Here is a 26588-nt window from a genome sequence, read left to right on the forward strand (position 1 = left end):
TTATTAAGGGAGACAGAGGAAGGGTGTCTAGGTTGGCTCGGGCATGGGTGGAGGGAGAAAGAAAGCTTTGAAGACTTGGTTCTTATCAGCTGAGTCACCCAAGTCAAGGAAGAGCACAGGCAGCACAGGAGAGGGATGTGAGAGATTAAGTGGTTGGGCTTTAGAACAAAGCAGCCCTGAATTTACATCCCACATCTGCTATTTCGTGGTTGTGGAGACGTGGGCAAGTTCCTTGTCTCTCACACCTATAAGATAGAGATAATAATTATAACAATTTGAAAAACACTGCCATCATGTATATAAAGCTCTCAGTATAATTTCTGTACATAGTAAGTGCTCAATAAATACAAGACTTTATTATCAAATAAGAGGTATAATGATTGTTCCAAGCAAAGGGAATAGGCACCAAAGTGCCTTTACATGTGGCGTGTTAGTAGTTGGGGATGATTAGATACATGGTAAGAGATAAGAACTGACCACGGTCATCAGTATGGCTGCCTAAGTTGCTCATTACACCAGTGGGGCTGTTCATGGGAATTACAATGTGAGTGCTCCCCAGTCCCAGAGCTTGGCAAGACTCACATTTTACAAAAAGTGCAGTAGCCCTAAGTGTTAGAGAGTACAGTCCAGACCATGAAAGGCTGTGTATTCTATGATAAGTAGTTAGAAGTTTATCACTTAATGACATCTCATTCAAATGATAGATATTCCAAAATGTACACATATAACTGAATTTTAATGAACATGCATATCTTTAAACTCTCTCTATCAAATAAATGAACGTTTTCTTCTTGTGGCATTTCAATACTGGTAAGTTATGCTGACACTAGTCGACTCTTTTTTTTCTAGATAGCACATTAAAAATATATATATATATATATATATATATACACACATACATATAAAATGGAGATTTGAAAATCAATATATCACCATACAGAGAATCCTTGTAATCACTGCTCCATGATATCTTCAAGTTCTTAGCCTTTTAAGTGTTATTTTTACAGAATTATATTCAGATTTTAGATACAGTTTTATAATTTGCTTTTCCTGGCTATCTTTTAATGGATTAACTGAGAAATACTGATTAGCCCTTATTATATGCTAGGTCTTGGTTTTGCAGATATAGGAAAATGTGATCCCTCCCTCAAAGAATTCACAATTCAGAGAAGACATAAATGTCAACCAATACTTACACCTACCAAGCAAAACTATCTTCAATAATCACCATGCATCATCGTTTGACCTAGTTATTAGCAGAGCATAGAGAGACTTTTCTATTTTTCTTTTTCCCATTTTACGTCATACTATAGCTAGTTTCCTATGCGGCCTCAAAGTCTTAAAAATTATCTTTTTAAATGGTTGTAAAATACTCCATTGCTTTAACCAGAGTTTAGTCATTCTCCGTTTTTGCATATTTAGATTATTTCCAAATTTTCAGTAATACAATGCAAAGATTACATCTTTAGGAAAAAATGACAAGACTGAGTTTATTTTGCTGAAAGGGCTGGAAAGTTTAGTGACTCTTGAAATGTAGCCAGCAAAGAATAAAACAAACAACTTTTGCTTTTAAACAAGGCTGATAAAAATGAGATATCTCTATGGCCCCTTTAAATTAATTTTTTTCTTGGTTAACTTTTCACAGATAAATTATCAATAATTTCACCAATTATCAGTCATTTCCACTTTGTTTGGGTCCATTTTTTATGACTTAAAAGAATCCTACAGGTCTACGCACTTAAAGTGAGCTACCGTCCACTGGATCAAGGACATGGTCAAGTCGTAATGACGCACGTATTACCCGGGAGGTCATTTTTTTCCCTGCTGGCTGGGACAGCTCAGATGTCTATGTGACCTGGGCAGAGCATCAGTCCCAGTTCCTGGCTAGAGAGAGGGAAGCATTTCCTCTCTAAACTTAGAGGCCACGTTTGTATTTCCGGAGTGGATCTGAAGGTCACAGCCTCTGTGTTTCCACATGTGTGCAGTTAGCTAATGAGGGCTGGGAATTCAGAACACAACCATCTATCTACAAATTGTTCAGAGAACAAAGCCTGAATAAAACCACTGGCAGCACAGAGCTTCAGGCAATGCTTTAATTCTTGAGTTAAATCCAAATGAGAAAGCTTTTCCTTTTTCTCCCATTGTCCAAAAAATTCAAGGAACTCTGGCGATGTCCAAGGTGACTGGTTATTATGGAAGAACAGATGCCATGCCAAGGTAGGACGTTATAGTTTCCAGTGCATGAGGACTTCCTGTTTGCCTATTATAACAATCTTCAGCTTGACAAGAAACCCCACAAAACACATTCATGCCCTGCCTCAGAATGATTTAATTTTGGTTACAAATAGGAAAGGGCTACCCTTCCTGCAAAAAATCCCAGCAGCAAAAACAGACTAAGTGCAGATGATGGTGTTAGAGAAGTGGAATAATTCTCTCAACAGTTCCAGTAAGTAGGATCTAGTTATAAAGTCAGCACCTGGAAGGAGAACATCAGGCCTGAGACATGTAACCCTCAAGGACTAGACCAGAAAGAAACAGAGTTACAATCCAAACATTATAAAAATTCAGACTCAAATTTGGGCAGGGGATTCTAAAGTGAGGTTAAAAGCACGTACCAGAAGAGTTGACAAAACTGGGCGATGCTCAAGACAAGGCAGCCTCTGGGTGGAGGTGGAGACTTGAAGGCAACTTAAGACAATAGGAAGCTATGCGGATGGGGGAAGAATCTTTGGAGAAAAACCAGCTTGAAAAAGGAAAGACTGACGTGAGCAGGCATTTGGGTGTTTTGCTGCAAGAGTTGGTTCATGGATAAATTCAAAATATTAATAGTCTTTTTGATTAAACTTGATCGTACCTTTAGAATCCAAATAGAAAATAGTTGTTTATCCCTGGGTTCATCCATCAAAGAGCTAATGACACCAAAACGCTCTCTACAACTAAGTGCAAGCTATTTAAAGAAAAGAAGGGAGGCTGGGTAAGTAATTGGGACGGAGTGGCCTCTTCAGAGGTCTTAACCTTATCCCCGTGAGCAAACATGGGAGGCCAGCCAAACAGAACTTAAACAAGATGAAAGAGAATGTTTGCTGTGAAACTCTACCACATGGGCCCTTTAAGGAAGCACATGCCTCATTCTGAATCCTGAGAGTAAAAGAAATTATCAACAGCACTGTGCCTGCCTACCACCATCCATAATTCTGTGATATTTCCCCACTTAAAATTGATTAAACTGCTACTCGCATTGAAGTCAACACAGATGAAAGACTAGACGTTGGTCAATATCACTTAAGTGCAAAATTGAAGTGAACAAAAAATGGTTCCCAAAATATATTAAAAAAAAGAAAATAGCTCTAAATGAAACAAAATGATCAAAATATTTTCAAAAGTTACTATGCTTTCAAGGCAGAACCTGCAGGTTCTTTTACATCTATATTAGGTGACATAACAGAGCTATAATCCCCATCAATACTGTTGTAATGGGATGCAAGGGGGTGGGTGAGAACCACGGTGTGTTTCTTTCGAACTGTTCGCCTCACGCAAACTTAAAACGCTGTGCTTGCGTCTGCTTGTCATTACTACCATCCAGGATCTGTCCTCTAGTCTGACTTATGGGGATTATTTTGAGGGAGGAATTGCAAATAAAGGGGAGCAAAGCTTTGACAGACTATGACCGGATGCTGGCAATAGTGGTCGACAAGTTGTCCACCATCTCCAGGTTCATTTCCTCTGCAGTAAAATAGAGATAATAATAATTCTGAGTTACTTGATATCCACTCAACAGGCTATTAAAAATTGAAGCCATGCGTGCCTTCTGGGGCCAAGCAGGTACACAAGTGAGTGAAGTGGGCTGCTTTTATGAAAACAGCAGAGTGGTTTAGGCACCACTAAAAAGTATTCACATCTAAATACTTTTAAGCAGTATTGTAGCCAAACAACAATCCTTCACTAGACAGATTTGCCCTGTTGATGACTTACAGGAATGTTCTAAGAGATTTCTAGACTCTGGGATGCTGAACAACTATTTGACCAAGGCTGAGTTGCACAGCGTATTAGTACAAATACATCTCCTGCCCCACAGCCACCGTTTACCATACTTCTGAGGATCCCACAGGGCATCATGAACTCATTCGCCAGCTCACTCTGTAAAGCAGGGTTTCCTTCCTGGACAAACAGATCAAAGACGCCATTCCTGACCCTTGTCACTGGGATTCACTTCTCACTTCCTTTTTTTTTCTGTCTTAGTCCTTTAGTCTGTTTTATTTGGTTTACTCATTGATTGGTTGGTGGGAAATAGGTTGAAGACTTTACTTCCTACCCTTAAGGGAATTCAGATGAGATACACAAGAAAAAAGTATTGGTGAATGCTGATAGGTCTGATAGCCCTTGACACTACAAGAGACCATGGGTTCATAGAGAAACCGTATGTCTTCCTCACCACACAGACCAACTACCCTTCAGTTTGCTATCATGGCTGATGTTTTCACCCATGCATGGACAATACGGGCTTTTGATTTTCCACAGAAGGTCACTTATAAATTGGAACTGCCTTATCTGGAAAGTTATACTTCATATAATTTTAAAAAATAATTTCCCTAACAAGAAGCAGAGCCAAGGGACTGGCTCCAGATGAGTAACTTTAAAAAGACATTGAGAGGAGGGAAGGCGGAAGATGGCGGAAGAGTAAGACGCGGAGATCACCTTCCTCCCCACAGATACACCAGAAATACATCTACACGTGGAACAACTCCTACAGAACACCTACTGAAGGCTGGCAGAAGACCTCAGACCTCCCAAAAGGCAAGAAACTCCCCACGTACCTGGGTAGGGCAAAAGAAAAAACAGAGACAAAAGAATAGGGACGGCACCTGCACCAGTGGGAGGGAGCTATGAAGGAGGAAAAGTTTCCACACTCTAGGAAGCCCCTTCGCGGGCGGAGACTGCGGGAGGCGGAGGGGGGAGCTTCGAAGCTGCGGAGGAGTGCACAGCAACGGGTGCGGAGGGCAAAGCGGGGAGATTCCCGCACAGGGGATCGGTGCCGACCGGCACTCACCAGCCCGAGAGGCTTGTCTGCTCACCCGCCGGGGCGGGCGGGGCTGCGAGCTGAGGCCGGAGCGCAGGGAGAGGACTGGGGTTGGCGGCTTGAACATAGCCTGAAGGGGTTAGTGCACCACAGCTAGCCGGGAGGGAGTCCGGGGAAAAGCCTGCACCTGCCGAAGAGGCAGGAGACTTTTCCTTCCCTCTTTGTTTCCTGGGGCGTGAGGAGAGGGGTTTAAGAACGCTGCTTAAAGGAGCTCCAGAGACGGGCGCGAGCCGCGGCTGAAAGCGCGGAATCCAGAGACGGGCGCGAGCCGCGGCTGAAAGCGCGGAATCCAGAGACGGGCGCGAGCCGCGGCTGAAAGCGCGGAATCCAGAGACGGGCGCGAGCCGCGGCTGAAAGCGCGGAATCCAGAGACGGGCGCGAGCCGCGGCTGAAAGCGCGGAATCCAGAGACGGGCGCGAGCCGCGACTGAAAGCGCGGAATCAAGAGACGGGCGCGAGCCGCGGCTGAAAGCACGGAATCCAGAGACGGGTGCAAGCCGCGGCTAAAAGCGCGGACCCCAGAGGCGGGCGGGAGACGTTAAGGCTGCTGCTGCCGCCACCGAGGGGCCTGTGTGCGAGCACAGGTCACTCTCCACACCCCTCTTCCGCGGAGCCTGTGCAGCCCGCCACTGCCGGGTTCCCGGGATCCAGGGACAACTTCCCCGGGAGAGCGCACAGCGCGCCTCAGGCTGGTGCAAAGTCACGCCGGCCTTTGCCACCGCAGGCCCGCCCCGCACTCTGTGCCCCTCCGTCCCCGCCAGCCTGAGTGCGCCAGAGCCCCCAATCAGCGGCTCTTTTAACCCCATCCTGTCTGAGCAAAAAACAGACACCCTCCAGCGATCTACACGCAGTGGCAGGGCCAAATCCAAAGCTTAGCCCTGGGAGCTGTGAGAACAAAGAAGAGAAAGGGAAATCTCTCCCAGCAGCCTCAGAAGCAACGGATTAAAGCTCCACAATCAACTTGATATACCCTGCATCTGTGGAATACCTGAATAGACAACCAATCATCCCAAATTAAGGAAGTGGACTTTAGGAGCAAGATCTATGATTTTTTCCCCTTTCCTCTTTTTGTGAATGTGTATGTGTATGCTTCTGTGTGAGATCTTGTCTGTATAGTCTTGCTTCCACTATTTGTCCTAGGGTTCTATCCGTCCATGTTTTTTTTTTAAATTTTTTTCTTAATAATTAATTTTAATAACGTTATTATACTTTACCTTCGTTCTTTCTTTCTTTCTTTCCGTCCTTCCTTCCCTCCTTTAGACAACGAATCATCCCAAATTGAGGAGGTGGTCTCTGACAGCAAGATTTAGGATTTTTCCCCATTTACCTCTTTTAGTGAGGGTGTATGTGTATGCTTCTGTGTAAGATTTTGTCTGTATAGCTTTGCTTCCAACATCTGTCCTAAGGTTCTTTCCGTCCCTTTTTTTTGTTTTTCTAAATAAGAATTTTTTAATTCAATAACTTTATTATACTTTATTTTATTTTTACTGTATCTTCTTTCTTTCTGTCTTTTTTCCTTCTTTCCCTCCTTCCTTCCTTCCTGCCTCCCTCCCTCCCTCCTTTCTTTCCTTCTTGCCTTCTTTCCTTCTTTGCTTCTTTCTTTCTTTCTTCCTTCCTTCCTACCCTCCTTTCCTTCTTTCTTTCCTCATACTTCTACTAATTCCCTCTACTTTTTCTCCCTTTTATCCTGAGCCTGTGGATGAAAAGCTTTTGGTGCTCCAGCCAGGAGGCAGGGCTCTGCCTCTGAGGTAGGACAGCCAACTTCAGGACACTGATCAACAAGAGACCTCCCAGCTCCACAGAATATCAAACGGCGAAAATCTCCCAGAGACCTCCATCTTAACACCAGCACCCAGCTTCACTCAACGACCAGTAAGCCACAGTGCTGGAAAACCTATGCCAAACAACTAGCAAAACAGGAACACAACCCCACCCATTAGCAGAGAGGCTGCCTAAAATCATAATAAGGCCACAGACACCCCCAAACACACCACCAGACGTGAACCTGCCCACTAGAGAGACAAGATCCAGCCTCATCCACCAGAACACAGGCACTAGTCCCCTCCACCAGGAAGCCTACACAACCCACTGAACCAACCTTAGCCACTGGAGACAGACATCAAAAACAGGAGGAACTACAAACCTGCAGCCTGCAAAAAGGAGACCCCAAACACAGTAAGATAAGCAAAATGAGAAAACAGAAAAACACACAGCAGATAAAGGAGCAAGATAAAAATGCACCAGACCTAACAAATGAAGAGGAAATAGGCAGTCTACCTGAAAGAGAATTCAGAATAATGATAGTAAGGTTGATCCGAAATCTTGGAGATAGAATGGACAATAGATTGGACAAAATGCAAGAATCAGTTAACAAGGACCTAGAAGAACTAAAGATGAAACAAGCAACGATGAACAACACAATAAATGAAATTAAAAGTACTCTAGATGGGATCAATAGCAGAATAACTGAGGCAGAAGAACGGATAAATGACCTGGAAGATAAAATAGTGGAAATAACTACTGCAGAGCAGAATAAAGAAAAAAGAATGAAAAGAACTGAGGACAGTCTCAGAGACCTCTGGGACAACATTAAACGCACCAACATTCAAATTATAGGGGTTCCAGAAGAAGAAGAGAAAAAGAAAGGGACTGAGAAAATATTTGAAGAGATTATAGTTGAAAACTTCCCTAATATGGGAAAGGAAATAGTTAATCAAGTCCAGGAAGCACAGAGAGTCCCATACAAGATAAATACAAGGAGAAATACGCCAAGACACATATTAATCAAACTGTCAAAAATTAAATACAAAGAAAGCATATTAAAAGCAGCAAGGGAAAAACAACAAATAACACATAAGGGAATCCCCATAAGGTTAACAGCTGATCTCTCAGCAGAAACCCTACAAGCCAGAAGGGAGTGGCAGGACATACTGAAAGTGATGAAGGAGAAAAACATGCAGCCAAGACTACTCTACCCAGCAAGGATCTCATTCAGATTTGATGGAGAAATTAAAACCTTTACAGACAAGCAAAAGCTGAGAGAGTTCAGCACCACAAAACCAGCTTTACAACAAATGCTAAAGGATCTTCTCTAGGCAAGAAACACAAGAGAAGGAAAAGACCTATAATAACGAACCCAAAACAATTTAGAAAATGGGAATAGGAACATACATATCGATAATTACCTTAAATGTAAATGGACTAAATGCTCCCACCAAAAGACACAGATTAGCTGAATGGATACAAAAACAAGACCCTTATATATGCTGTCTACAAGAGACCCACTTCAGACCTAGAGACACATACAGACTGAAAGTAAGGGGATGGAAAAAGATATTCCATGCAAATGGAAGCCAAAAGAAAGCTGGAGTAGCAATTCTCATATCAGACAAAATAGACTTTAAAATAAGGACTATTAAAAGAGACAAAGAAGGACACTACATAATGATATAGGGATCGATCCAAGAAGAAGATATAACAATTGTAAATATTTATGCACCCAACATAGGAGCACCTCAATACATAAGGCAAATACTAAGAGCCATAAAAGGGGAAATCGACAGTAACACATTCATAGTAGGGGACTTAAACACCCCACTTTCACCCATGGACAGATCATCCAAAATGAAAATAAATACGGAAACACAAGCTTTAAATGATACATTAAACAAGATGGACTTAATTGATATTTATAGGACACTCCATCCAAAAACAACAGAATACACATTTTTCTCAAGTGCTCATGGAACATTCTCCAGGATAGATCATATCTTAGGTCACAAATCAAGCCTTGGTAAATTTAAGAAAATTGAAATTGTATCAAGTATCTTTTCTGACCACAACGCCATGAGACTAGATATCAATTACAGGAAAAGATCTGTAAAAAATACAAACACATGGAGTTTAAACAATACACTACTTAATAATGAAGAGATCACTGAAGAAATCAAAGAGGAAATCAAAAAATACCTAGAAACAAATGACAATGGAGACACAACGACCCAAAACCTGTGGGATGCAGCAAAAGCAGTTCTAAGGGGGAAGTTTATAGCAATACAAGCCCACCTTAAGAAGCAGGAAACATCTCGAATAAACAACCTAACCTTGCACCTCAAGCAACTGGAGAAAGAAGAACAAAAAAACCCCAAAGCTAGCAGAAGGAAAGAAATCATAAAAATCAGATCAGAAATAAATGAAAAAGAAATGAAGGAAACAATAGCAAAGATCAATAAAACTAAAAGCTGGTTCTTTGAGAAGATAAACAAAATAGATAAACCACTAGCCAGACTCATCAAGAAAAAAAGGGAGAAGACTCAAATCAATAGAATTAGAAATGAAAAAGGAGAGGTAACAACTGACACTGCAGAGATAAAAGAGATCATGAGAGATTACTACAAGCAACTCTATGCCAATAAAATGGACAATCTGGAAGAAATGGACAAATTCTTAGAAATGCACAACCTGCCAAGACTGAATCAGGAAGAAATAGAAAATATGAACAGACCAATCACAAGCACTGAAATTGAAACTGTGATTAAAAATCTTCCAACAAAGAAAAGCCCAGGACCAGATGGCTTCACAGGCGAATTCTATCAAACATTTAGAGAAGAGCTAACACCTATCCTTCTCAAACTCTTCCAAAATATAGCAGAGGGAGGACCACTCCCTAACTCCTTCTACGAGGCCACCATCACCTTGATACCAAAACCAGACAAGGATGTCACAAAGAAAGAAAACTACAGGCCAATATCACTGATGAACATAGATGCAAAAATCCTCAACAAAATACTAGCAAACAGAATCCAACAGCACATTAAAAGGATCATACACCATGATCAAGTGGGGTTTATTCCAGGAATGCAAGGATTCTTCAATATACGCAAATCTATCAATGTGATAAACCATATTAACAAACTGAAGGAGAAAAACCATATGATCATCTCAATAGATGCAGAGAAAGCTTTTGACAAAATTCAACACCCATTTATGATAAAAACCCTGCAGAAAGTAGGCATAGAGGGAACTTTCCTCAACATAATAAAGGCCATATATGACAAGCCCACAGCAAACATCATCCTCAATGGTGAAAAACTGAAAGCATTTCCACTAAGATCAGGAACAAGACAAGGTTGCCCACTCTCACCACTATTATTCAACATTGTTTTGGAAGTTTTAGCCACAGCAATCAGAGAAGAAAAGGAAATAAAAGGAATCCAAATTGGAAAAGAAGAAGTAAAGCTGTCACTGTTTGCAGATGACATGATCCTATACATAGAGAACCCTAAAGATGCTACCAGAAAACTACTAGAGCTAATCAATGAATTTGGTAAAGTGGCAGGATACAAAATTAATGCACAGAAATCTCTGGCATTCCTATATACTAATGATTAAAAATCTGAAAGTGAAATCAAGAAAACACTCCCATTTACCATTGCAACAAAAGAATAAAATATCTAGGAATAAACCTACCTAAGGAGACAAAAGACCTGTATGCAGAAAATTATAAGACACTGATGAAAGAAATTAAAGATGATACAAATAGATGGAGAGATATACCACGTTCTTGGATTGGAAGAATCAACATTGTGAAAATGACTCTACTACCCAAAGCAATCTATAGATTCAATGCAATCCCTATCAAACTACCACTGGCATTTTTCACAGAACTAGAACAAAAAATTTCACAATTTGTATGGAAACACAAAAGACCCCGAATAGCCAAAGCAATCTTGAGAACGAAAGAAGGAACTGGAGGAATCAGGCTCCCAGACTTCAGACTATACTACAAAGCTACAGTAATCAAGACGGTATGGTACTGGCACAAAAACAGAAAGATAGATCAATGGAACAGGATAGAAAGCCCAGAGATAAACCCATGCACATATGGACACCTTATCTTTGATAAAGGTGGCAGTAATGTACAATGGAGAAAGGACAGCCTCTTCAATAAGTGGTGCTGGGAAAACTGGACAGGTACATGTAAAAGTATGAGATTAGATCACTCCCTAACACCATACACAAAAATAAGCTCAAAATGGATTAAAGACCTAAATGTAAGGCCAGAAACTATCAAACTCTTAGAGGAAAACATAGGCAGAACACTCTATGACATAAATCAAAGCAAGATCCTTTCTGACCCACCTCCTAGAGTAATGGAAATAAAAACAAAAATAAACAAATGGGACCTAATGAAACTTCAAAGCTTTTGCACAGCAAAGGAAACCATAAACAAGACCAAAAGACAACCCTCAGAATGGGAAAAAATATTTGCAAATGAAGCAACCGACAAAGGATTAGTCTCCAAAATTTACAAGCAGCTCATGCAGCTCAATAACAAAAAAACAAACAACCCAATCCAAAAATGGGCAGAAGACCTAAATAGACATTTCTCCAAAGAAGATATACAGACTGCCAACAAACACATGAAAGAATGCTCAACATCATTAATCATTAGAGAAATGAAAATCAAAACTACAATGAGATATCATCTCACACCAGTCAGAATGGCCATCATCAAAAAATCTAGAAACAATAAATGCTGGAGAGGGTGTGGAGAAAAGGGAACCCTCTTGCACTGCTGGTGGGAATGTGAATTGGTTCAGCCACTATGGAGAACAGTATGGAGGTTCCTTAAAAAACTACAAATAGAACTACCATATGACCCAGCAATCCCACTATTGGGCATATACCCTGAGAAAACCAAAATTCAAAAACAGTCATGTACCAAAATGTTTATTGCAGCTCTATTTACAATAGCCCGGAGATGGAAACAACCTAAGTGCCCGTTATCGGATGAATGGATAAAGAAGATGTGGCACATATATACAATGGAATATTACTCAGCCATAAAAAGAAACGAAATTGAGCTATTTGTAATGAGGTGGATAGACCTAGAGTCTGTCATACAGAGTGAAGTAAGTCAGAAAGAAAAAGACAAATACCGTATGCTAACACATATATATGGAATTTAAGAAAAAAAATGTCATGAAGAACCTAGGGGTAAAGCAGGAATAAAGACGCAGACCTCCTAGAGAACAGACTTGAGGTTATGGGGAGGGGGAAAGGTGAGCTGTGACAGGGCGAGAGAGAGTCATGGGCATATACACACTAACAAACGCAGTAAGGTAGATAGCTAGTGGGAAGCAGCCGCATGGCACAGGGATATTGGCTCGGTGCTTTGTGACAGCCTGGAGGGGTGGGATAGGGAGGGTGGGAGGGAGGGAGACGCAACAGGGAAGACATGTGGGAACATATGTTTATGTATGACTGATTCACTTTGTTATAAAGCAGAAACTAATACACCATTGTAAAGCAATTATACCCCAATAAAGATGTTAAAAAAAAAAAAAAAAGACATTGAGAGAGGAAAGATAGGCTGACTTGGACAACATAATAGGATGTGTTATTTGTATTAACAGTCCATGTTAATAGGACATAATAGGTGGAAATACAATGATGTAAGTAGAAATGTTAAATTTTTACACAGATTTCACTCTAACCCTAATATATACACATTGTATCAATGCTTGATCAAGATTTTTGATCATTGTATAAGCAATGTTGATACCTTATAACTTGTCATATTATCTTCTCACAACAGAAGAAAATCGCAAAGCACCTGATCACTATCTAAGGCATAACAACTTCCCCTGGACTTCTTTGGTTTATGTAACACAGCAGATGCTTACTTACAAAGAATGGTGAGGATTTCGCTTCAAGCTTCTTTTAAGAAAATTATGTTCTACTAAACTACAACAAACTTTGATATAAATCTTTGTAGAATGATTTTTAAAACTCTCTTAGGATACAAGTGTCTCATAAATATTTTTCCCTGTCTTACACACACACACACACACACACACACACACTCTAACATACATATATCATAATATGTATAATAAATATATAAATAAATATATTAATACATATAAAAGTTGTATGTGTACATACATATTTCACTTGGAGTTATTCTCATTTGTTTAAAACAATGGTTAAAATTGAGTAACACTGGGCTTCCCTGGTGGCGCAGTGGTTGAGAGTCCACCTGCCGATGCGGGGAACATGGGTTTGTGCCCTGGTCCAGGAAGATCCCACATGCCGCGGAGCGGCTGGGCCCGTGAGCCATGGCCGCTGAGCCTGTGCATCCGGAGCCTGTGCTCCGCAACGGGAGAGGCCCCAACAGTGAGAGGCTGCAACAGTGACAGGCCCGCATACCGAAATAAAAAAAAAAAAAATTGAGTAACACTGAAGGAAATTCTACTTTTCACATGGGCATCTTTGATTTGTTAAGTTTTCCTTTAGTTGGCAGAAAATATTTGCAAATCATATATCTGATAAAGTTGGTTAATATCCCAGTTATATAAGGGACTCATACAACTCAATAGCAAACCAAAAAACAAAAACAACCCTATTAACAAATGGGTGAAGGACCAAAGGATATGAATAAATATTTTCCCAAAGAAGATACACAAATGGCCAAAGATAATGAAAAGATGTTCAACAACACTAATCATCAGGGAGACGCAAACCAAAACCACAATGAGGTATCACCTCACACCTGTTAAGACAACTATTATCAAAAAGATATGAAATGTTGGCAAGGATGTAGAAAAAAGGGATCCCTAATGCACTGCTGGTGGGAATGCAAATTGGTGCAGCCACTGTGGGAAAACAGTATGAAGGTTTCTCAAAAACCTAAAAATATAACTACCATATGATATTCAGCAGTACCTCTTCTGGGTATTCATCTGAAGGGAAAGAAATCAGTACCTCAAAGAGTTACCTGCAACCCCTTGTTCACTGCAGTATTATTCACAATAGCCAAGACATGTAAACAACCTGTCTGTCAACAAATGAATAAGGAAAATGTGGTGTATATATATGTACATATATATACAATGGAATAATATTCAGCCTTAAAAAAGGAGATCCTGACATTTGCAACAACATAGATGAATATGGAGAACATTATGCTAAATGAAATGTCAGACACAGAAAGACAAATACTGCATGATATCACTTATATGTGGAACTTAAAAAATCAAATATACAGGAGCAGAGAGTAGAAAGGTGGGGGAAATGGGGAGATGCTGGTCTAAGGTTACAAAATTGCTGCTACGTAGGTTGACCATGTCTAGAGATCTAATGGGCAGCATGGTGAGCATAGTTAATACTGCAGAACTGAATCCAGGAAATGTGCTAAGAGAGTGGATTTCAGGCACCCTCATCACACACACACACACACACACACACACACACACACACACAAATGGTAACTCTGTGAGGTAATGTTAATTAGCTTGACTACAGTAATCATTTCGCTGTGTACATGTGTATCAAATCACCATGCTGTCCACCTTAAACACATGCAATTTTTATTTAAAAAACAAAATTTTAAGTTTTCCCCTACTCAAGTTATTCTCAATTTCATCACCTGCTTCTCTATGAAAAATATAGTATTAGCCATAATTTCTTTATATTGTATGTATGAAATTAGAGATTTTCTGATATTTAACCTCTTGTTACTCAAAAATATCTCATGAGAACCTTTGAGAAACTCTTTAATCACAGTTTTTAACAGTATTTTTTTAGTGAGCTTCTAAATTCTACCTCACATAATTCTCTTTTTTAAGAAAAAAATTTCTTTTCTTTCACTCTTCAATAAAAAGCTACAATTTTCACTTTAATTATCTATTATAATAAAAGTACTCCAAAGACATAAACTCCAATGCCCTGTAGTCCATGTCTCATGGGATTTTGCCACTTGGTTTCATTTAGTACAATCTCAAACATGGTTATTTTTCACATCACCTTTAAGCCCAAAGCCTAGCGTGTTTTTGAGCAGTTGCTTCCCTAAAATCTTTTGTTGCAACTCTCGCTTTTCCCAGCGTGGACAAGCCCCAGGGATGTGAAAAGTTGTTATAGCTGCAGCTTAAGCGTTTTATTATCTCTTCTTGAGAGAAACTATATCTTTAAAAGCGGCACAGAGAAGGTGTCCCAAAGATACTCCATGAATACAGGTTTCTTCCAACTCAGGGCTGACGTCAGCTTAATGACCAATAGGTCTATTCTATTCTAAAATAAACTGACCTTTTAAGAGAAGTAGTACAAATTAAATGTGAACCTTGCTATTTTCTCTTATTTCACAACACAATGGGGAAACCAAGCTGGTTTTTAAAATGATCATATGAAATACAGACCTTATATCACTAATATTTTATGGATAAAGGGACATGTGAGCCCACTTACAGCCACTTACAATTATAACAAATGATACATTCATCCTTCAAATTCAATTTTGGCTTTTATAGTTTGAGTTTTTTTTTTTCAGTCATGTGCATGAGTTTTTCTCTTTCATATGCCAGAGTTCTCATTTCTTAACTAAAGGAAAGGAAAAATAGCTATTTTAAGAGCAGCATGAATAACCAATAAGTCAATAAGAACAAGCATCAAATCATATGACTTTTCACCAAGCCTTAAACAAAATATGCTTTTACTATGGTTTCAAAGCTAAGGAAGCAAGAATCTTTAGGCTTTTTTTCCTTTTACCTTTGAACCTGTAAAACAATGTTATGGAGTGAACATCATGACAAAGGGTGAACGAAGGGGCACTTTTTTCTTTCTTTCCGAACCTACCCAACTCAGAATGAATTCCACCACCTGCCACTGTGATGGAATGCACTTTTCTTCAAAGACATCAAGTTTATAGGCCTTGAAAAATCCTGAGGGCTATCATATAGCCAACATAAAAACGTATGAAAAAAAGTCCTTTAAATACTTTTTGCTATTAACAAAGCCAGTCTCATGAATAAACAACAAGGTCCTACTGTATAGCATAGGAAACTAAATTCAATATCCTAGGATAAGCCATAATGGAAAAGAATATAAAAAAGAATGTATATATGTGTATAACTGAATCATTTTGCTGTACAGCAGAAATTAATACAACATTGTAAATCAACTATACTTCAATTAAATAAGTAAATAAATAAAATTAAATTAAAAAACAAAGCCAGTCTCAATAAACACATGTCAATTCATGAAATACACATTCCTTGAACACTTCAAAAGTACTCATAACTGCATTAAATTGTGTAAGATATAATGGTGCTCTAGACAAGATGGTTCCTACAAGAAGAAATCCAAGTGCAAGACCACAGAAAAATTTACCTGACAGATGTGCCAGACACATTACAAACAGGGTTCCATGTAATTCTGAAAATACTTTTTTTCATTGTAGGTATAAATAACCTCATTTGACAGTTAAGGAAACAGATGTTTAGAGACATTATGTAACTTGTCCAAGAAAACTAAGATTATTACTTAGAAATTGTCTCAGTGTAGACTTCATCTGAAAACTCCTTGAAGGACTAAGAGGGTTATTTTGGGGGAAAAAAAAATCTATATTTTTTTCAAGTCCTATATTTGAAAGGATATGTATTTACATGGTGTTGCAAGTTTACATGAATTTTAGTAAACTGGACACACACCAATATAATATTTATCCATTCTATGTCATTACAGTTCATATATTATTTAAAAGAAATATTACTATATTGGATTTCCCATATATTTATGAAATCATTGATGAATGAAGATAGATAACTTCAAACAAGTCAAAGGGATAATTACACACTAATAAATATTGTCAGTTATAAGTGCTTACCTTTAAAGAATAACTGGGAAATGTATGTATACTATGTCTCTGGTACCCTTGGCGGTTTTACAGGCCTTTGGAACATATACCCAGCCATGTTTGTTCTTTCTACTGATGTGACATCAAAGGCTCCCAGAGAGAAAGATAAAGCCCGTGGAATCTAAGACCCCTCTGAACCATCCTGTTTCCTCAACACTTTGACAGTAGAAAATAAGGTCCATGAGAAGCCTGAGGAGTTTATAATCTAGATGAAGACACACACTAATCACAAAAGCCCAAGAGATAAGGGGGTGTAAGATCTTTGCTCCCAGATGACGCTCAGAGGAGGTGGTGTTGTAAAATGTATAAATAGGATGAGGAGAGTCTACTCAGGACTTCTTGGGAGGGTGAATTCTGGAAGAAACCATTAACAGACTAGCGGAGTTTAGAAGAGTGAGCATTTTATATATATTTTAACAAACTCTAAACATAGGGAGTTGAAGGACAGGAGCAGGAGAACAAACAGGATATCTGGACAAAAGGATTTCTGTGAAGTTAGAAGACATGCGTTAGCAAAAGTCACATTTAGATTATGGCTGAGAGCAACATAACTCTACCATTTTATTTTTTAAATTTTATTTTATATTGAAGTATAGTTGATTAACAATGCTGTGTTAGTTTCAGGTGTACAGCAAAGTGGTTCAGTTATACATATACATGTATCTATTCTTTTCAAATTCTTTTTCTTTAGATTTTTTGGGATGTGGACCATTTTTAAAGTCTTTATTGAATTTGTTACAACATTTCTTCTGTTCTATGTTTTGGTTTTTTTGGCCATGCGGCATGTGGGATCTTAGTTCCCTGACCAGGGATCAAACCCACACCCCCTGCATTGGAAGGCAAAGTCTTAACCACTGGACTGCCAGGGAAGTCCCCTCTTTTTCAAATTCTTTTCACATTTAGGCTACCATTTTATTTTTAAATGATTTTAAACTCCACACAAATTATTTATATTTTTTTCTAATAAAATAATCTCTTCACACGCAAAAGAGCTAGGGAGATAGGTTATAGTATTAAATGATGTCAAATATACATTTATGCTTTAAAACAGCAATGTTGGGACTTCCCTGGCTGTCCAGTGGTTAAGACTTCACCTTCCAATGCAGGGGGTGCAGGTTCAATCCCTGGTTGGGGAGCTAAGAGCCCACATGCATCGCAGCCAAAAAACTAAAACATAAAGCAAAAGCAATATTGTAACAAATTCAATAAAGACTTTAAAAATGGTCCACATCAAAAAAAAAAAAAACCTTAAAAAAAAAAAGCACTGTTACCTATTAAATTTAATGTTGGTGGAGAGTTTTACTTTTGCCTAATGTGTATATTCACAGTGATTACAAGCAAATACTGAGTAAATATAGAGCTATAAGACACTCTTGAAGAAAAATGTGCAGTTGTATGACTCCCAGAACATGAGTAGATATTTTGTTTTACATTTATCTCAACGTCTTCTCAAAGTTAACTCAGCACCATTGCATCATCATCATCATCTTCATAAAAGAACCGTCTAAAATACTGAATATACTGAACTGAGAAAAACAGTTTCAAAAGGATTATCTTTGACAGGAGAAGTGTCTTTAGCTGCAGTTGTATGGCTGAGTTGGAGACAACACGTGGCGACCATTTACCTTCAAAGTCAGTGTTCTTTCCTAACTCTGGCTATAAGACTATAAACACTGGAGTTTCCTCAAAAGAGGCCCAGGATGAAAATTTCATGTAAAAGGTACCTACAGGACAATTCTGACTGAAGTTACCGAAGTTCCTACACAAACTAACTGTTTCTGAAATGAAAACAAAACTCAGTATCAATACCAAAGGAAGCAAATATATGTTTATATATTGATCACCTGTGCCTAGCTGCAAAATTAATACTGTACCAGATTAGAGAAAAATTCACAAAAGAAGTTCAGGGAAAAATCACACACTTCATACCGCAAAGGGAAATGGGAAATTTAGTTGTCTAAACAGAACTGTTTTCATCTTTTCTTTTTGGTAACCTAATTCCAGTATTTGAAAATTAAATAAATGTGTTTTTCAAGTCTCATTGCGTCTTGGGCTCCTTGCACTAGAGGCTGTGAGCCCAGCTGGGGGAGGAGCCTATTCCTCTCAAAATGTAATTCCTCAGACTCATAAATTTCACAGAATATTTATTTTAGTTTTCACTGATTTGGGGAAATAACAGGTATTGAAAAGAGGCTTTTCATGGTGTTTAGTTTCTTCCTTTACTTGCTTAGTTTCCTTGTGGACTAGGCCCGGATAGGTATGCTATTTTCTGGAAACCAAATGGTTCTACTTACACACACATTCTGCCCGGGTACATGTCAGTGTCACGTACTAGGATTGGTCTGTAGGTAGGGGCTACTGCATACCCTGCAAAGACTACAGAAAAATATGACAAACTAGAGTATCCATCCCTCCCTCCAGGTTCATGGGATTTAATACAGAAATCCACACTTTCCTCACTTGCTATTTAAATGCTCCCGGTTAGTGACTAAAGGAGAAAATTAAATAATAAATAAAATGGATTAATTCCAAATTTGTCTAAGTGTACCACCTCCTACTTAGTTACCCAGAAATACTTTAAAAAAGCATATAACAGGGCCATGAATCTAGAACTGCTAAATGGATTCATTCACACCCCTCCATGAAGCAATCTAGGTGGGTTCTATCCCTCTCTATAAAAATGAATCTAGTATGCAGAATTATTTCTCTTAGAGAAGACTAACAATTTATGGTTTCATTTAATAAAGAATTAATGATACCCTTCATGGATGATCTCAGAACTTTTGGATCCTTGTCTTCAACTTTGATTTTAGGGGTCCAATGAAATGGTAAGGGCAACATAATCTTCCATAAATATAATTCAAGCAGCCTGTGACAACAAAGGCAAGAAGGGAGTATTTCAAGATCTTAGAAGTCGGTATGCTTGGCACACTCTAATGGCTCTTATATCCTTTGGCTGTTAAGCATGGAAACTTTCTATGGAATATCCATTACTCATTCCCTCTGCTCTAAACTCATAGCCTGTCAGAAAAAAATGGCTGGCGGGGGTGGGAGGTGGTACAGAGGAAGCCAAACTTAAAAAGCAGGAAAAGGCAGAGACGAGTCAATTCATCGAAGATTTACACCTTGTTTTCAATGGCTTCTTTCATTTCATTTCCCCTGACTTTTTAAAATTAGCAAATACACTGGACCCAGGAGGAAAACACATGGGGAAAAACAAAACAACAAAAACAAAGCAGTGCAAATCTCTGTGACTTGTACAATAGCTCTTACTGGGTCCTGGTGTTTGAGTGGCTGAATGAACTGCGGTCTGTTTTTCATTACTCTCCATCTGGAGCTGCGGCCTGCTTTGTTCAGCAATTTCTGGTCATTTGGGCCTGCTGGTGACTGTTTTGTTTTATGTTGCCATATTATACAGAACGAAAGCTGCCGCAGCCACCACCCAAGAAAGAACAATCCTGAAAACGAGAGGTTATGTTGAAAGAGCTCCCCACGACCCCTTCCGGAATAGAGAGTGAGTGTGTTTATCCGGGCCTGCCTACCATACAGACTTAGAGGCCTGGGGGTGGGGTGGGGTGCAGGAGGGAACAAAAGCCCTTCCTTCAGATGCTAAGACCCAGGAAGTGTCCAGAGTTGGGTTAATTCTGACGCCTTTTCACCTCTAAGGAGACTAGCGCATGTACTTTCTCATACCTCACTTGCAACAGCTCCTGAAAAACTGAACTCATATCATGTCTCTAAAAACAAAATCAATAAATCCTGTCTTCATAATATTTGGTTTCAATTGCATAGCCTTAGTCCAGAGGCCACATTGCAAATGATTCAAAAGCAAGTGTCTCCAAGAAGACCGAATCCAATTTTCATTCTTTAATGACAGGCTCAATGCCCTTAGTGATTTTGTTTAAAAAAGCCACCTCAGACACCGTTTCCATTTCCCTCCTTAAGAAAGCAATGGTCAAGAAGAACTCTCTTCTACCTTTTCGTTAAAGAAGCAAAGGGTAACATTCTCTCTTAATTCATTGCTATTTTCAGCTAACTTTAATTTACAAAAACAAAGAAACATAGGCAGGTGCTACTAAGGTTTAACAGAAAGAACAGCCAAAATATAAATATAATTGAAACCACTTTAGTTTTTCCAAGAGCTGTTTTGCCTTTTTTTTTTTTTTTTTCCCTAGAAAAGACAATATAACAAGTTGGGAGAAATGTAAAGTTAATAATAATCTATCACCTTAACACAAAGATTTTCCCTGCTTAATATTGCCATTTTATACAGTCAGCATGAGGTATTGTTGAGCATTACCTATGTATTAACTCATTTAATTATCAAGTCAGGCCCTATTATTATCATTTTATAGATGGGGAAACTGAGGCACCCAGCAAAGTTAAGGGATTGACCACAGGTCACACATCTATGAAGTGGAAAGGCAGTGTTTGCACCAAGCATCCTGGCCACCCACAGACATAACGATGAGCACTCCTGACTGTCAAATATTTCCATAGCTCCATGTTTATGGTACACATGATTTTATATTCTTCCATACTCACTGAACTTCCTCTAATAAACAATCCCATGGTTTGTCGTAGTTTAGTCCTCTCGACTATCATGGTAATGGCTGTATAACAGTGCTACCCATAGAGAGAATAAAGTGGTGCTAAGCGTGAGCATATAAAACACTTTAAAAATATGTCTGAATAAAATCTCTCAGTAGAATTAGTAGCATCATAGTACATTCCCGATTGCTCTTTTCATAATGACTTTTTTTTTCTTTTACATTTTGATATTTATTAACAAAAATGGTCCAGAAAAGTCCTGGGTCAACATTACAGTGATAAGCATTAAAATAAAAATTCTTAGTTGTACTGTTTCTAGGGGACAGTAACCAATCCAGAAAGCTGTTTTATCTCCTAAAACGGAACTTAAATCACACTATTCAAGCGTTAGATTTCAAAAGAAATTCTTCCTCTTCTCTTTTGTCAAAGCAAAATATACCGGAGGTCTTTGTTTTTACCTGCAAGGCTGCCTTCCCGAGAAGCTCATGCATATGTGGATGGATGAAGGAGGGTCGGGTGGAGGGAGAAGGCAGACAAAAAAGAAAAAGATAAAATCGTAAAGTAGGAAATAAAAGCTAGTGAGGAAGACAGGCTACCAACTGCCCAGGGATTGTTCACTGAAGTAAATCCTCTAGTCCCTCCAGATCCATTTCCAGAGAGGAGTTGAGTGAGGCCAGAGCAGATGACGCATCCTTGCTTCTCTGAACACTTGGTTTGGGTTGGGGCGTTTCTGGTTGGATGGATTCCTTCTTGATGTCTTTACCTCCACTGAGGATCCACTGGCTCTCAAAAAAGAACTGGTTTGGATGACTCAAAGAAAAGCCACAATCATCTACATCATGTGTCATCTTGAAGAACTTCTGACAGGCTACCTGGTAATGTGTCCCTTTTACTAAATCCAAAATCTGGTTGATCCCTGAGGGAAGGATCTTGTACACTTGCATCTTCTGCCTCAGCCGTTGAGGATCACTGTGCCAGAAAGGGCACCCATGATAATCCCCTTGGCTTGGTGGATTGGTTAGGATAATCTTCAGGCAACTGTAAAGTGTGCAGTCTGTCCTCTTGCCTTCCTTTCCAAAGCTGTGACGGACATTGTAAGAGTAGCCTTTATCAGATTTATCTGGATCCATCTTTCCTCTGATAAATGTCTGCTTCCAGAACTGCCACGCCTGTTCCAAGGTTAGGCCAATGTCCTTCAGGAAGAGGCCGTACTGCGTGAGGCCCCCATGACGAAGATGGTGATTTTCCCATAGGGCTTTATGTAGCTGATCTCTGCAAGGTGGGAAGGATTTGGTAGAAAGCGAATCGATCTGATCTAAAGAAACCTTCCCAACATTTGCCTGTGTACTGTAGTCTTGACCAGTGTACGAATGACTGAGGTGGCTGAGCAGTGGCTGGAGGCTCTCACCTGACTGCACAGCAGGCAAGGACCTGGCTGTTAAAGCCAAAACCTTGGACAGTTTGGTTTTAAATTCATTCAGGATGATCGCCGCAATGTCCTTGAGTTGTACATAAGCAAAGCCATTTTCCAAATAGACTTTCCTTCCTTGGAACAAATCCAGAGCATCAGCAAAAGGGCCCTCATAAACTGACTCCAACTGAACCCCACCTAAACGGTGTGATGAAGCCACAATATCCTGTTCTCGGAGAGTCTTCTCTTCATCACTTATAGCCTCAAACTGCAAATGGCTATCCTTTAAGAAACTCTGAATTTTGTCCTTGGGTAAAATACTGAATTGAAATAGAAGGAGATTTATTTCTTGTTGAATGAACCAGCGCCTAAGCTCTTCAGACTGGCAGTAAGCAAGGTGTAAAATAAAGTGAGAAACGTGATCTCTTCTTTGGGGTTCATATTCATCTTCCAAGTTTTCTCTGTAGGAAAACTTAAGCTTCCGAAGCTCAGCCTCCAGCTTTCTCTGGTACTGCTCGGTTCCTTTCACATAGCTCACACCAAGACTCTTAACTGCTTTCAGCAATTTAACTCTATCGATAGCCAAGTTTTCAAATTCTATCAAAGATATGTTTCCAGAAGGCGGCTGCAAGTAAAACAGAAGGCTATGTGGGTAGCAAGCATTCCTCTGGTCATCTGCCAACCTCAGTTTCCTCCGATTTCCTCCAAGAAACTGCATCTTGTTACGTCCAGCCACTCCAGACGTGAAAACAGACAAACCCCGGCAAGCATTTTCCCCGGGGAGGGGGGGGGCGGGAGAGTTCGTACAGGACCCCATATTGACTTTTAAAAGGCTCTACCAAATTAGCATGGTCCTAATGAAGAAGGGGTGAATTAGTTTCACAGTAACCAGCCTTGGAAGGCCCACATGTTACGTCTGCATCCTGAGTGGATAGAAACTATCACTGCAAGTTGCTTCCATTTGCATGTTTCCAATCATTAACTGATTTATTCCGGGGACACTGGGCCTTTGTAGCCCTCCCAAGTGTGTTTCTCCCCCTACCATCCCTTCTCCCACTGGACGTGTAAGTGGGGAGTCCTCCTTGCTCCTAACTCCATATGGCTTCCCTCCTACCTAAAATCTCCAATGTAAATCTCACCTCACAACATTTTATAACCAATGCACCTTCATTTTCACCATGGTCTACAGATTCCTGGTATCATTCCTCCTATTTCCCCACAAATACCTTCTGCATCAGTCCATTTTTCCAGTACTACCCCTGCTCCAATTCTTGGCTATTTAAAACAATACTTCAATGCTGCTCTGGTGCCTGGTCCCATCAGCTCCTTGAATTCACAGTGACCTTCTTTCCAACTTCGGCAACTTGCTCACACACTCATCAATGACTATAAACAACTTTCCATGAATGGAATTGCTCTCTTTTCCCAACTGTATGGAGTTTCTACCTATAACTACTTCAGGGGCCATTTTTCTGAAGAAAATAATAATACTCTAAATAGGACTTAAAGTATCATTAAAGTAGTATTTTTCCCCAGACATGGAAGTGGCAGTAGTATCTCTCTGACGACGAGGGCTTACTTTTAGGGTACCCGCTCCATGTGCTTGGTGAAAGATGTGATTCAGTCACTACTGCCATCCACAGGCTCCAAACGCTGAGGCCAGAAAATGCCATTGGAGGCTTTTATTAGTGTGAAATGACCGTGTGATCACCTGCCTCTTTGACATGAGCCTCAAGGCAAAAAGTCTAACAGCCCTCTGCCCTCCCATAAGATCATCCTTAACTGCCTTTCCTTCAATGATGTCCCGAGGGGGTTCTGTGGTCCCTCCCTCCCTTTATTTCTCCTTATCTTTCTTCCCTCCTTCCCTCCCTCCACTTTCTCCTTCCAAATTTATCAGTGCTTATTACGTTTGAGACCAGTAGTCTCCAAACTACTTTTTATATCCATATTATTATGAATAAAAATATCTTAGAGCAGCAAACTCAATATTTATACATTTATGTGTTTAAAACATGAGCATTTATAAAACTATACCAACAGGTACATTATAAAACACACATATAAAACACACAGAAACTTGACATCAAAACAGAGATATGTTCTAATATTTTCTTCGAGTATTTCCAATAGACAGTCAAGCATTCCCCTGTAACTCCCTTCTCTGAAGATACATTTTCTAGATTACACAGGTCCTGTCTTCACTGAGTCTAAAGGTTTCTTTGGAGAGAGAGAGGAAATTAAATAAGCAGTTACAAGAAGATGTGGACAGGAGTGTTAGGGGTTGAGGTAAGTATACCCACCACATCTGTCCAGGTCAGCACCCCACTGTTAAGAGATAATTGCTTATGGAAACTCTCACAAGCCGTTTCAGCTACATCCCCTTCCTCTTCAAGCCTTATGATTATAGTCTAAGATACAGCTTTTCCAGGTTAGCAATGGACCCTTTTGGTTTCACCAGTGTTGTACAGTGACAACAGATACTTGCATTCCCAAGCAAACCTTTGCCTAGTGGAGGGTCCCTCCATATGGACCACTCCAAGGATCAGGCAGGTCATGGGACCCACTGAGGTTCACAGGGCTTGCTTGTCTGTGAAGCATCTGCCTTTGTGACTGGGGCTCAATCAGTATTACTGACTGCCTGAGTTGGGTGCCTCAATTGTCTCTGGTTGCTCCTGTAGATATTTTTACCCCAAACTTTGGGAATCGGTCAGGCATGTCTGGAAGTGACAGAATTAATAGTCTAAAGCTTCTCACATACCACATGCTTCCCACGGGCTGAGAGTGAAGAATATCTCACAGTCATGGCCCAATGTTGTCCGTATATGTCCTCCAAGGTTCAGTTTTCAGCTGCCTACCCTAACGGACCCCACTCCAGCAGCTCCCCTACAAGTTATCCTTAATGTTATTATCTGCTCCCTTGGTTATGGCCATCATCGTAGCTCTGAGCTTTCTTGTAGCTCCGCCTTGACCTTGCCCACAGGGATGCTACACCAGGGTCCCTAGCTCAGGATGTCAGATACATAACTCACCACCTCTCCCCAAAACCCACCACTACTACTTCTGGACTTCCTACTTCAGTCAATGACACAATGACTTCAGTCAATGACACAGCCCTCTTCCCCAACAATGACAGCTCAACATGTGGGTTTCATTGCCTGCGTCCTTTCACCTTTATAGAAAATATCTAATTCTACCTTTGAAAACTCACGTGACCCCCTTTCCATTTTTCTAACAGTGCCTGAGGGACTTTCCTCATTTTCCTTGTGATCTATGGATTTCAAATGTGCATTGCTTTTTTTTCTGCCTCTAGTTTCTTCCTCCCTGTAACTCAGTTTCACCCACTTTGGCAAAATAACTTTTCTAAAACACAGGTAGAATCATATCATTTCTGCTCAAAAAAACATATAAGGGCTGTGTACAGAATTAAGTTCAAAATATCCAGGATAACTTTATAAATGCCTCCAAAATCTTGGCCCCTTCCTTCTTTCTACCGATAACCTTACCTGGGCATTTTTTCTATTCTAGTTATATGCGTCTGCTCAATTACATTCTGAAATTCTTTCTCCTGAACACCAACCTTTCCCAAGGCCATCCATTCTGCCTTGCCTTTACAAACTTCATTCCCCAAAAGGGAATCTCCATATTCTCCTCCCACAGTATTTTGTGGATCCCTGTATTATAGACACCACTGTTATGCTCTGACATATATTAGGCTGATATAATGATCCTAACACATATATTAAGATTAGTTTCTTGGTTTTCTTGGTGGTTTCCTTTTCAACTAGAAATTGAACTATTAGATGACAGAAATGATGTCTTATTAATTTTTGTCTTGTAGTAGCTAAATACCTGGGG

General features: G+C 39.8%; 2 protein-coding genes across 9 annotated transcripts in view; both read right to left on the reverse strand.

Annotated features, from left to right (window-relative positions):
* RBMS3 (RNA binding motif single stranded interacting protein 3) overlaps positions 1–26588 on the reverse strand; it is a 725561-nt gene that overhangs the window by 462964 nt on the left and 236009 nt on the right. The gene's annotated exons all lie outside the window — the stretch shown is intronic.
* Positions 21626–23479, reverse strand: LOC132528077 (DNA primase large subunit-like). The gene has a single exon (XM_060164091.1). The coding sequence runs from the start codon at positions 23449–23451 to the stop codon at positions 21937–21939; it is 1515 nt and encodes a 504-aa protein (XP_060020074.1). The 5' UTR covers positions 23452–23479; the 3' UTR covers positions 21626–21936.

Source organism: Lagenorhynchus albirostris, chromosome 10 (genome assembly GCF_949774975.1).
Source record: "Lagenorhynchus albirostris chromosome 10, mLagAlb1.1, whole genome shotgun sequence".
Classification (NCBI taxonomy): Eukaryota; Metazoa; Chordata; class Mammalia; order Artiodactyla; family Delphinidae; genus Lagenorhynchus; species Lagenorhynchus albirostris.

Coding starts and splice junctions, on each gene's coding strand:
- LOC132528077 (XM_060164091.1), bottom strand. CDS start 23,451: ATGCAGTTTCTTGGAGGAAATCGGAGGAAACTGAGGTTGGCAGATGAC.